General features: G+C 41.5%; 1 protein-coding gene across 1 annotated transcript in view; it reads right to left on the reverse strand.

The window, feature by feature from the left end:
- Positions 1-13742, reverse strand: part of clasp1a (cytoplasmic linker associated protein 1a) — a 71998-nt gene that overhangs the window by 22933 nt on the left and 35323 nt on the right. Inside the window, exons 9-19 of the mRNA XM_084545277.1 lie at positions 8737-8877; positions 8231-8304; positions 7832-7924; positions 7555-7700; positions 5359-5494; positions 5167-5237; positions 4867-4926; positions 4281-4358; positions 3973-4140; positions 3244-3290; positions 2076-2246 (exon numbers count right to left, since the gene is read on the reverse strand). Of these exons, the coding sequence (XP_084401403.1) occupies positions 2076-2246; positions 3244-3290; positions 3973-4140; positions 4281-4358; positions 4867-4926; positions 5167-5237; positions 5359-5494; positions 7555-7700; positions 7832-7924; positions 8231-8304; positions 8737-8877 (1185 nt within the window). The remainder of the gene's footprint in view (positions 1-2075; positions 2247-3243; positions 3291-3972; positions 4141-4280; positions 4359-4866; positions 4927-5166; positions 5238-5358; positions 5495-7554; positions 7701-7831; positions 7925-8230; positions 8305-8736; positions 8878-13742) is intronic.

The raw sequence follows: 13742 nt of genomic DNA on the forward strand, positions 1-13742 counted from the left end.
CTGCTTTCCAAGGCATTACTGCTACACAGGGGGCTTGCTGATGTAACTACGGTTGGGCAAGGTCATGAGAACAGAATGTGGCTGCATTAAAAAGTATTACTTTTGACAGCCTAAGCAAATACATTTGTTTTTGACATTAAAGTTTCTACTGACTGACTTTTGAAGCACAACATGAAGTGTGATTAAAAAAACAAAGTCTACAAATTCATTAAATATGCACACAATAACAACAAATATGCTTGTACGTGTACAAGTATAGTGCTTTAAGAATAGTGTCGTGACACTGTCAAATGTCACCCGATCTTCTATTCACTTTGATTACTACTGACACCAAAGATGTGCTTCTTTTTCTAATCATAAACATGTATTTGACATTTGGTTGACAAAGAAAATAGAATCTGTAGTATCACTGTGACATCACAAAACAGATTCTCACTGAATTTCATGCACTATTGTAATGCACAACATTACACTTATGCTGATCAGGCATAACATTATGACCACTGACAAGAGAAGTAAATAACACTAACCATCTTGTAACAATGCAATGTTCTGCTGGATATACTACCCACCTAGACCAGACCAGGCACCCCACCCCATAACAATGCCACTCCCTGATGGCAGCAGCCATCCCCAGCAGGATGCAGCCGGACAAAAAACATGAAAAGGTATTGACCTGGCCTCCGAATTCACTAGATCCCAAACTGATCAAGTATCTGTGGGATGATCCACAGAGGCCCCTCCCCTCAACCCATAGGACCCAAAGGCAACATTGTGTGGCCAGACACACAGGACACCCCTCAGAAGGACCATGTCCATTCTCTGATGAGTCACAACTATTTTGGAGGCGCAAGGGAGACCTGCACAATATTAAAGGCAGGTGGTCATAATGTTATGAATGATTTGGTGTAGATATATATACATACAATAGACCAAACAGTCTGAGGATACTCCATATTTCAGTTGTCAGGGTGTAAAATTGTATGACATCTTGCTGGACGGTGTCTGTGACAGCATATAACTTTTCATATCAACTAAAAACAGCCTTGAGGAAACAACCCTACAGAATGAAACAGCAACATGATTGCTGTGTAAGTAAGAGAGCTGATGGATACAGTTGTTAGGGTTACAATCAGAGGAGGAAATCCATGCAGACAGTCCATGCAGAGTTCCACATAACTGAAGACCACTTGGGAAGATAAAGAGAGGAAAAGAAAGTACAGATGAAGAGAAAATGTAAACATGTACGTTTGTGACACACTCATACGTCTTCCTTTTCTGGGGTTGTGTGCAATTGCACAAATACAAACACAGCCACACAAACATGTAACTCTTACCATCGGTTTTACCAGGAGTGCCATCTTTTGGGCATTTAAGAAAAGCAGAGCAGCACAGAGTGGGAGGAGAGGTATAGAGGGAGACATTAGTAGCAATTGAAGCAGGAACAGGAGTGAGTGGGTAAGCAAGGGCCCTCATTATTAGCAATAGTCATTATCAAGCCATAGATTCGTTGGAGGAAAACGAGGGAAAGAGGTTTCTGCATGGGAAACCGTACTTTTCAAATCTATTAACAGGCGGTGGTTTAAACCTCTGCTTTAACTGGCTGTGCAAAACAACCCTAAAAAGTGTCATGGGTTTTCATCACACAGTACGGGGTTAATCTGCCTCATCAAACCAATTTGTCAGATGTGTCAACATAGGACTTAAACAGTTCCTGTTGACAGAACAGTTTAATTACAACATCAGTAGTCATTAATAATCCTCGTCAGGTCCATAAAAGCCACTGATTACAGGAGACTTCATGATGATAGGGGAAGATAGGGAATAACTTGAGGAAGCTACTGAGAAATTCTTAACGAAGCTTTGCTAGAATACTGTACACATTTCTTTGTAAAACTATTGAAATAGTACAGTGTCAACCCTAAAGGAATTTAGTTTTCAAACATGCACATACAGCAGATCACTTTGTACTCCACTTGATTCATTCTCATGTATACTGGGCCAGCGTGTTGTTGTTGCCATGCAAATTTGTGTTTCTGTTTATACAAGGTTAGAGAAAGATGAGTGATGGTTACCCAGTGAGGCGTAGGATCCTGGGGGAAGGGCAGATGCAGAGCTGAATGGAGAAGAGGCAGGAACAGTGGACAGACGGGACTTGGCGCTGGAGGCAGCGTTTACGTCGATGTCACTACGGGAACGCTGGAGGGAACCTGGTGTAGTGGACACCCTGCTCCCCACTAGCTTACCTGAAATGGCAGAGCAATTAGATGCAATTGTAATTATACTTTGAGGTCAAAGTCAGTGAATTACATCTCCAGTCCATCTTTTTATTTCAAGATGCAGTCTATACCCATTGCCGCTGTGCAACAAGAACTCTGACAACATCTAAAGCCTGCTGTGAGGCGCTAACTGACTAAACTCACCAGCACATACACATGGTTAGAGTGATTTGCACAAATATTTTATAGCACCTATTAAATTTGACGTAGCCTCACTTTCCAAACTCTGTGACACAAGGCTTGTTCAGACCTTGCATTCAGATCTGATCTGGGCGATCACATAAAAGACCCCCATGATGCATTGATATCGCATTTGAGACAGAGATCTGATCTCTGACGGTTAACGCAATGCAACCTGAGCCACATTAAAGACCATCTATATTCAACAGGGATGTTCCTGTGTCAGCAGAGCTTTGCCTCATTAATGCAGAAAAAAAAACACACGACCGCTATTATAAATGATCAAAGTGATGTCTGCTCACTAGTAATGAGAGTCTTTTAAAATATTCTGTCCTTGTAGCTGTTAACTAACTAAAAAAAAATTACAAATAAAATATTTAATATGAGTACACAAGCTGTTCTCGGTTCTGAAGCAGTGATCAATCAGAGACATCAGCTGTTAAAGTATTCTACTGTGCCCCAGATGATGTTGGTGTTTATTTGCATACAGAGCGTGAAACTGAAATTAGATCTGCATAAGCATTTGGAAACACATGTTTATGCAAGGTTTGGACACACATACCTAAAGCTGGCCACTTGTGATCAGATTGCCCAGATCGGATCTTAATGCAAGGTCTGAACAGGCCCACAGAATAGACATACAGTGGATCAAAGGAGCATTAGCAGGGTGGACCAACTTCAGCCTGGACACTTTCAAATGCAGCCTCTCTACTACTTCACTAAACTTCCATTATATTCTGTCATATCTTTTCCACACCAACAAATAGAACAGAAAGTTACTTACTCCTTGTTATGCTCCCTCCAATGACACTTTTCACAGAAAATGGGCGGCTGAAACAAAGAGAAATAACAAGATACTTTTTTAGACTTCCATTATATGGAGTGGAGACACTCAGATAGAAATAATAATGATAAATGACCCATGTACATTACAGTATGGACCTATACAGAACAGGCACCATTAGATTTTGGAGTTCTATTTGACTTTTCAGTTGTTAAAGTTAGTCTAGCTGATGCACTGAGCATCCTGTGAGAATGGAAAAAAAAGACAAGAAAAATGACCTCACCCTCTGAAACGCACACACATAATGGTGACCACATTAGCTGCATACTCCTCACTGAGCATGAGGTCATTAGCCAAAATGTTCCACAGGGAATATATAATCTGGGAAATCAATTCAAGAGTGCGTGTACATACAGCAGCATGTGAAGTGCACACCTGTCTGCTGCCCATCTTACAGTAATTACCAACGTGTTTTTAATTGCATTCAATAAAACAAATGCATTAGTGGTTTCCTATGAACAAATAACTGTAAATCAGATTTAAATGCAAAGGGTTTGAGAGTCAGAAAAAGGTAGGAAATAGACTACCACATAGAAAGGGGGCTAAATCTCAGAGGACACATCAAGCAGTACGGAAAGAACTAGGAAACGAGAAAGTAAAAGATGTGGAAATGGATAAGGATAAAAGCAATAAAGAGGTTAGACACTCAAAGAGGGTTGTGGTTCTTACTTAAGACTCTCTTGTGAAGATGACGAGGAACGGTCAGACTGGGGTAGAGACACAATGCTGTCAGAGCTCTTCAGGTGAGACTGGAGGGCCTTCTGATAAGTGGACTCAAGCGCCTGGAACAAATGCTCTGCCTCCCGACTATAGTGACCATGGAAACCCCAGTAGCACCTATAGGTGAGGACAGAAAAAAGCAGAAGATGAGCAGATGATAAAGAAAGACTTTAAACTTAACCAGGCTGAAAAAAAATTGAACAGTTGTGTTTCATCATAAACAAAGTTCAGATTTAAAACTCTCAAACAATACTTACTTTCTTGCAATGGATCTAGCTTCAGAGTCTGCATCATGAATGCCTTTCTTGATGGTCTCTGTCAGAACAGCCACATGCCTAGGATAGTAAGGGAACATAGTCATACACATCCAGATTAGAGCAGGTAATACTGACAAATAACTTCTGTATGCCCAAATGCTAGAACAGAGGAACTCCTAGGATATCCCCTTCCTGCTTCTCTTCTCTCGTCTCTTCCAGTTTTATTCCTCTGGTGTTCTACAGGGAATGCGGCCATCCAAAGGATATTTCACGCGCTTTTTAAAGTCTCTACCGCAGTTGTCATGGTTACATGGATGGAAAGTTGCCTCATCTCAGGGAGTCTCGATGATGATGGTTTTCTCAGGACTCATCAATCTAATGGGGCTCATCAGTGGTGCACTGATCCAGTACTGAGCTAAATCAAAAAATGCCAACTTAAAATGCCATCATGTGAGAGGAGGTAGGAGAAGAAGAAGAGGCATGTCTGCACCAGCTCAACTACAAAGGAAGACCCATAAAATGGACTCAGCTTATATTATGCCCCGACACAGCAGGCTTTGGAGGAAACAGCAGATACTTAGCTTACCTTTCCAATGTGTTAGTGTGCCACTCCTGCAGCATAAGGTCGAGGAACTCATAACAGCGTCTGGAAAGGGCGCAAAGTTTACATTAACACATGTTTAATGTGCAACTCCCTGACAGTTACTAGAGCTAGAAGGAGTTACTAAGAGCTTTTATGTGATTTATAACAAACCATAACTTAACTGAGGATTTAAGGAAAGACAAATTATATTACTGAAACAAAACTTTTGATATAAATGTGTTTATACTATATACTGTATAAGTGGTTTATCAGGAAAAACTGTAAGTAATAAGGCCCACTTACCGTCTGACTGCAACTGATTTGGAGGTGCAATTACTGGTAATAATAGGGATCAGACGTGGATAGTGTGTGTGCTGAAAGAAAAAGACAAAAAAAGTGAATCTCTCGATGATGAAGATACACTATGACTGAAATGAATGAAAGTATTTGCAGAAGGCGCGTGGAACCAGTATAACCCTCCCCTAGGTCTCTCACCCTGAGGATGAGGCGAATGGCAGCCATCCCGGATGTGGCCATGATTTTGGCACTGTTGGGCACAAGGTTCAGCAGAGTGGGCATGACACTCTCCGCTCCATGGTCAAACTTGTTACCGAGCAGTGATGACAAATATCTGAGAGAGGAACACAGAATGACATGGTGTTAAACAAGATGACGGATTCATAGTAATGTGTTATTGTTGCGTCTGTCAAAACAAGGAGGTGTAAACGGAAGGAGTGTGAAATGTCTCCACTAGCAATTAAATGCATAAAGGTTTATTTCACTTTTCTATCTTAAGGGGAAAATACAAACAGTTTTCTAATAGACAAGTGTGTCAGATTATGACATGTCAGATATTGTCGACTGACCTTGACAAGAGGAAAATGAAAGTTAGACAAACAAGGAGGAGTGACTGAGAAAAGTTAGGCAATGTTTGCACTGGACTCAGAGCTCATGTAGCTCCCATCCATTCATCAACCCGCTGCTCATTCAGAGCATCTCTGCTCTTTTCCAGCTCATCAGGGTTGGATTAAAACTAGGATGACGGATGCTTTTATGAGGAGAGCATGCTGCTAGTTTCATACCCGAGCAAGGGTGATATTCATTAGCTTAAGTATGTGGAAAAAAATACTTTAGCATACTCTTTTCACAGCATAAACTAATCAGTTACAGATTCAAGATAATGTCAGTGCTGCCAGTCAAAGCCATTAAGGACCTTTTTAGCCAAATGACACTGATCAATTAATGAAAACTATATGACTCCCAAGATGAATCATAGATGATTATCATTTCACTAGTTTCATTGTATTAACACATTTATTATAGTTGTGTATTTTTTGTGATAGAACAATCCTACTATAAACAACACACTCGAGCCTTTGCTCTGTACACTCACTGAGACGTGTGTGTACAGAGCAAAGTTACTGATATGATCGATTCTAACAATTAATAAAGAACGGCTGAGTTTTTAGCTACTGGTACATTATCATCAGACCAAACCTATAATGAGCCGCTATGCACAATAAACAGTGACCCAACACAACACTAATCAAAGAAGTATATGCAGAGTAGGAAGTATTACTGTCACTAAAATACTGTGTGGAATGGAAGAATAGGATATTATTATACACCGATCAGGTGTAACATTATGACCACCTTCTTAATATGGTGTTGGTCCCCCTCTTAACCCCCTCGTAACTGACAATAGCCCTGACCCATTGAGGCATGGACTCCACTAGACCCCTGGAGGTGTGCTGTGGTATCTGGCACCAAGATGTTAGCAGCAGATCCTTTAAGCCCTGTAAGTTGCGAGGTGGGGCCTCCATAGATTGGACTTGTTTGTCCAGCACATCCCGCAGATGCTCAATTGGATTGATATCTGGGAATTTGGAGGCAGAGTCAACACCTCAAACTCGTTGTTGTGCTCCTCAAACCATTCCTGAACCATCTTTGCTTTGTGGCAGGGAGCACTATCCTGCTGAAAGAGGCCACAGCCATCAGGGAATACCGTTTCCCTGAAAGGGTGTACATGGTCTCAACAATGCTTAGGTAAGTGGTATGTGTAAGAGTAACATCCACATGGATGGAAAGACTCAAGGTTTCTTAGCATAACACTGCCCAAAGCATCACACTGCCCCCACCGGCTTGCCTTCTTCCCATAGTGCATAATGGTACCATGTGTTCCACAGGCAAGGGATGCACAGAAAACAGAAAATGTGATTCATCAGACCAGACCACCTTCTTCCATTGCTCCGTGGTCCACTTCTGATTCATTGTTGACATTTTCAGTGGTGGACAGGGGTCTACATGTGTACCCTGACTGGTCTGCAGCTATGCAGCCCCATATGCAACAAACTGCAATGCACTGTGTATTCTGACACCTTTCTATCAGAACCAGCATTAACTTCTTCAGCAATTTGACCTACAGCAGCTCGTCAGTCTTTTTTCCTAACTTCGGACGCATTTATAACCATCTTCACCATAATTTACCATAACAAAACCGGAATTTCATTTGGCTGATAAGTGGAAAAGAGTCGGGAGTATTTCTTTGTGGACACTATGACACAGCCAGGAAGGGGAAATTAGTTTTTTAAACAGAGGTCACCAGACTTGACCTAGTATAATATGGGGCTTAACTGTTGTGTCAAAAACATTGAGAAGAAATAGCAGGGGAATGCACGCTCCTCATCTTACCCTAATGTGATGCAGGCCTCACGAACCACCTGGGAGCGCAGGTCTTTAGCTGACAACTTGAGTGGAGCCTCCAGAAGTCGCAGCTGCTGAGGGAAACCTTCAGACTCAGTGGCTCCTGCCATAATGAGTGAACGGACCTTCTTCAGCTGAAAAACAACAAATCAGGAGATAACGGAGTGAAACAAAGGCAGGTTATGGTATACTATCACGGAATTTATGCACTTGTAACTTATGTGCATGTGTATGAGAGAGTCTCAATTTGGCCTCAGAGTCTTACCGCTACCACTCGGTGCTCCCAATCGTGTTTGTCATCAGACAGCACCTCTCTTATCTTGGACAGTTGGTCCTCTAGTTCTCTGTTAGAGTAGATCTGAGCACAGAGAGACATTCAGGAAGGCATATATTTACCATGACTTATTTCATGATGTTGCATAGCTACATAGAGCTTTTAGTTTGGTTTACTCAGACACTAAGTACAATGTTCACCTTGTTCACCATCTTAGCTTATTATGGAAACATTTAGTAATAATCACAAAACGCAAAGGGTTTATATTTGTACATGAACCAACATACTGATAATATATTTTGACCTGAGGATATAATAATACGTACGAAGGGTAGGCTAACCAATATGAGACATGGCTGCAAGACATATCAAACACTGAGCTCCACATACCTGGACTGAGGGCACGTCTTCAAAGGCTTTGATGAAATCCTCCTCATCAACAGCCCCAGCAGCTACCTCTTTAGCTATTTTTTTTAAAAAAAGTCACAAGGTATTTTTGAGGAATGATCATAATAAAGGGAATCCTAATAATATTTACCGTATGATAATTCTGATAGTGATGGATATGGTGGTAATATTAAAAAAACATATACTATAATATGAAAGTAGTCAATGACACAATATTCCTCTGATATAACAATGAATGTTGGCAGGTAATGAGTCATATACACACATACACAGACGTAAACAAACAAAAGAGTATAAAAGTAAAACTTTAACTAAAGGAACAGGTAATAAGCCACTTCAAATATCCCTTTACACATGTCTTGACATCACTATAATTAAGACTGGTGCAAAATATAACTTTCATCAACAACAGTAAAAGACATTATTGGCAGATTTACTAGCCTTGACAGTGCTGTACGGTATAGCGTTCATTATAGCTATGTGCTCACCTGTGGGCTTTGTAGTGGTGGCCGAGCTGGGTCTTCTAACGGAGCTCATTACAGTCCTCCTGCCACTGGGGGGTGCTTTAGAGGAGGAGGAGGAGGAGGACCGGCCTCCATCCACAGAGTCCTCATCCTCAAAGTTCTTATCTGTAACACCAGAAGAAGAAATCAATGAGGATACAGTTGATTTGAACTGAGTAAATCGGTCACTGGGATAAAGCCGAAGGTAAAATGTTTTCCACTTGATGGCTGGATGACTGTGCAAAAGATATTTCCCATAAGTCCTCATCGAGTCATCATTGAAAGACACGCTGTTCCCCCCCCCCTCAGAGGTCAGTGTTTCCACACAGAGTTGTTTCTGGTCAGCGTCGTGAAATGCCTCATCCTTCTCTTCCTATTAAACTGACCTGAGTCATCTCTACATTGTATGACCTCTGTCTGCCTCAGGGGAAGGTGCAACACAGTCAGTTTGTCAGGTTGTGTGTATGTATCCTTAATCTATCCATCCGTCTGACTTTAATCTGGTTTGGCAGGCATGCATGGATCCGTGGCCCCCTGTCACCTGCCCAACGTGACCATTCACACGAGGGATTAGCTGGGGTACAAAGGACAGTGCTGGGTGGTATCCATCAGCTGATGCTTGGCCATAAAGAGAACGTTTGTAGCTTGGATTATTTCTGAGGACATTTAGCGAAATAATATTGATTTTAAGACAATTTATCAAAGAATGTGTGCTTGTAGGCAGGCTTACATTAACCTGTTCCACATGAATGAAGCCTCACTCTTTTAGCTACACAGTAACATTTCTTTCATCAATTAAGCCAGATTGCATAACCTAATATGTAGGGGGAACCTAATCACAAAACAGTGATAAGAATCAGCTTTCCAAATCTGCTATTGAAAATGATCACCAGGACAATGCACCAGTCACAACAATACAAAACAATACAGGGAGAAAAGCAACAGGCTGGCAAAGGATGAGGTGGATACACGCAGGGACAGACAGAAGAATGACAGTAGGATGACAAACACAACGTTACATGACAGAAAGGAAGCCATACGGAGCGAGAAGAGGTCTGAGAAGAAAGAGGATAGATAAAGGCATCGTTCTTACGAGAGCAGATTTTCTTGCACATCAGCTTCTTCAGCATGTCTCTGCAGCACCCTCTAACACACGCTCTCTTTTTCGCCAAGCATCTCTGTCAGACAGGGTGTGTTTGGATGTGTGTGTGTGCGCTCTGCATGCGCCTCTGGTGCATGCTGGGCTCTGACACTGTGCCAGACAAACCGCCCCTTAAGCCTTCTCTGAGAGTTCAGTTATCGGTGTGTGCGATGATGTACGAGCGTGTGTGTCACAGTAACATCACCGGTGATGCTGCTGGACTGTAGAAGCTTCCATGATAAAACGGGGAGGGGTCTATTGTTGTGAAGTCTCATGCTTTGCATTTACTGAGCACACTTTCATACGTCACCAACAACAAAACAAGTGGATAATATTACTACTATACAGCTGTGTTTAAAACCATTAGAAATACTGTGTTTTAGAATGATGTCATTATGCAGACCTGACAAAAAACAAAGGCACATACGCAGCAGGCTTCAGGGATAAACACACCATCACTAGTGCAATACACATACTGCACTTCAATGCTCATAATTCATTAAAGTTATCAATATCGTTAATAATCAATATGTACAATAATCCCTTGCTCATGTTAAGTATAATAGTCGCTGAGGAATATACTTTACAGTTAATAAGACCGCTGTTAGAGTGAATATGTGACTGATCAACAATTCTGTTTTTTCAGCCCTGCACACATAAATAAAACCACACCAAGAAAATCATGGTATGGCTGCACACTCACACGGGTGTTTTGAAACAACCTGGCCGATAAGACCTCCAGACAGAGTGATTACTGGTGGAGCTATGTGAGCAATCATGCATCATCACCATACTCTCAGCTGGGATCTAAAATCCGGCTGGTTCAGCCCGGTTGGCACAAAATCGCACCAGTCGCTAATACCGGCTTGAATCAGTGTTGCTGAGAGCCAAGTACAATCTCACAAGATCTAATAATGGGTCATTAGTGTACAAATACAACCACTGGGGAAATAAAAACGGTATTGAAAAAGTTCCTACACTTACAGGTAAGTATCTGGTCATACCCTCGTCATGTGAGTTTCAGAAGAGCACCACCCACAGATTATCCTATTTAAACCCTAACTCTCCACCAGTCTTACAGACCTTAAGAAGCTACTCAGATGTCCTTGATTCAGCTTTGTTTTTTTTGGATAACAAACCACATGTAAAATAAACAGTGATTGTAATCAATGCAGACAAACAACCACGCTCCTTGTAGTGGCTCAATCCAGTGGAGTCAAGCCAAGTCTTCAAATCATCAGGCCTGAGGACCAAAGCATCCTTACCAACTAAAAAACCTCTCTGCCACCTTGTATGCTTTCTGCACTCTATTCAAGCTTTCAACACTCTTGCCACTTAATACTAACAAGTGGCTCACCAATATGACTAAATGAAGCACATCCATTAAGAATGGTGTAAATTGTTCCACAATCACAGATGCAAGAGAGAGAAAGAGGTCAATAGTGCGTTGTCATTTTATCTTTCATTAAATCACATTCTTCACTACACCACAAATCAGCACAAAAGGAAGTGAACGTGATCAATCACAGTGAGGCGAACAAGCTGTACTGAACAACGTGCCAGGGGCTGCAGCTGTGTTAAAGCTGGGATGACAGCCCATCCTAAGAGGCTAGCGTACATGCTGCCATTGCGTCACTTGTATCAGAACTGGTGCCATGAATGGAGACAATCAGAAGCATATGTGTCACCCTCAGGAGAGTTACATGTCATGCATATGACCATGAAGTCCCACCAGGACTGGGCAGGACTACACCCACGCTGTGTGAAGGAGCGTTACTGCAGGTCCTTCCTTCCTGCTGCTGCTGTGAGGCTGTACAACCAAACCTGCTCCATATGCTGCTGTAAACCTGGCAAATTTCTCCACTGTGGGATAAATTAGAGGATTACCAAAGCTCCTCAGATTGCATCTTGTTGTTACATTTCTGGATATGGTTCGTTAATCTGATTGGTGCACCCACAATAGACATATGGCTTTTTTTTTTAAGTATGCAATTAAACGTAAAAGCAAGCAGCCTTACACGCCCTTAAATACTTTTTCCTCCTCCTAATATCAAAAAATATATAAGGAGCCTAAGGAATATTATTAACCTTGCAATCATAGCTGTAAAACTGCTGATTTTAACATATGCCCTGTTATCAAACATAATGTATGTCATCTAACGCTTATCCCCTCTTTTTGTTCAAGACATAAAGAAAATGATACATACTAAAAGGCACCAGAAAGAAGACAGAAGATCACTCCACATAAAGAGTAAGAGCTTGAATGCCACACAGAAGTATTGATTACAGCTGTCGGAGCAGCTGTTGTTACCAATGCTGACACAAATTCCGAGGTGATTAATCCGTGTGTCAGGGGAACATTAGAGCCAAGTGCAACATTAGATGAGCATTTGAAACACACAGAAAGTCACACAGAATAACGGGGATCCTAACATGCAGCGTGCTTTAGCCTGAGGCAGATAGTTGTGATTTCTTAAAGTAAAGTGAGGGGTGACTGAGACCGTGAACACACAAGCTGCCTGGCATGCTTTACAATATTGGTGGCTAATATAAAAGTGTGTTACTGTACAGGAGAAAGACAATTACACCAGTCTTGTGACTTTGACGTATGACCAACCAAGACATCTGGCCAGGTAACTTTAAAGTCGTTTTTTTTTTTTTCCTGTCCAAGACCCACTACATCACCAATATATCAGTGTCATGTAATCACAACATATAAACACACCATGCTGCCTTTATTGTCCACTAGGTGTCAGGATAAACTGTGAAATGCAATGTATAATACATTAAAATACACAAAGATGCTGAAACTGCACTGGTGTCATCAGAGTCACCAGTAATCTGTCTCTGAACACAGGCTTATATAATAGGGGGGATTTTCTCTCCCATTGCTGTACTCTCAGCCCACAGGAATGAAGGATCCAAACAAACAAAGACAGAGTCAAAGTGTCAAAAGACAGCTGAAGGTAGTCTCAGTGTCCTCTCTGTGCCCCGTTAACCTCTCCTGTCCCTGTCCTCATCTTTCTCTGTACTCTATAACTCAAACTTCAAATCCTACACCTCATTATTTGTGCTCTCACTTTCTTTTCTCTCACAGTTTTCAGTCCCTATCACTTGGTCACTGGAGCTCAGGGGAATCAAATTGGGCTTTCCATCATGCTGCAGGCCTAGTGTGGCTCAGTCAGAACCCTGTGGAGTTACATAAGAAACAGATGACTGACCAGCGTTATATCATAATAAAGATGTCATGTTTTGCTGTCAAACCAGAAAGTCTGCTGGAGTAGCAGAAATTTAACTCTCTGTAAGTGTTAGCTATGAGTTGAGGAAATTTGATATTAAGCAGTCATTGATTATTTTGCAATGTGTTGTGCTGCATTTTATTTTGTCCCAAACCTCATGTGACTATCTGGTTCTCTCAAAACTTAACCTCAGTTTAATCCCGTTAGGATTTGGTTTGTCAGATATTTACCAAGGAACAGAGCTCTTGCTTTCTTGAATCATTGCCTTGACAACCAAGCAGGGGTGGAACTTATTGGACTGCAAAAGGGATCTCTGATTGCATGCTCAGCTATAATTGCAGAGTGTTCACATCCAAATGTGAGGGAGGGTTTAGTAGTTTAACACTGAGTTCCTTCTATTTTAACATTCACCAGAATGGTAGAAAGCAAAGTATGTACAAGACTTGGAATGGCTCATGATACGAAGCATACAATATCATTTAATATCAGTTCAATTCAACTTTATTTATATTGCGTCAATAACAATATAAATTGTCTCAAGACGCTTTAGAACATCAGGTCTGAAACCCGGCCTGAAAGCCCGACAGCAAGCCTGAAGGTGGCAAGGAAAA

The sequence above is a fragment of the Chelon labrosus genome (genome assembly GCF_963514085.1).
Source record: "Chelon labrosus genome assembly, chromosome: 5".
Lineage (NCBI taxonomy): Eukaryota > Metazoa > Chordata > Actinopteri > Mugiliformes > Mugilidae > Chelon > Chelon labrosus.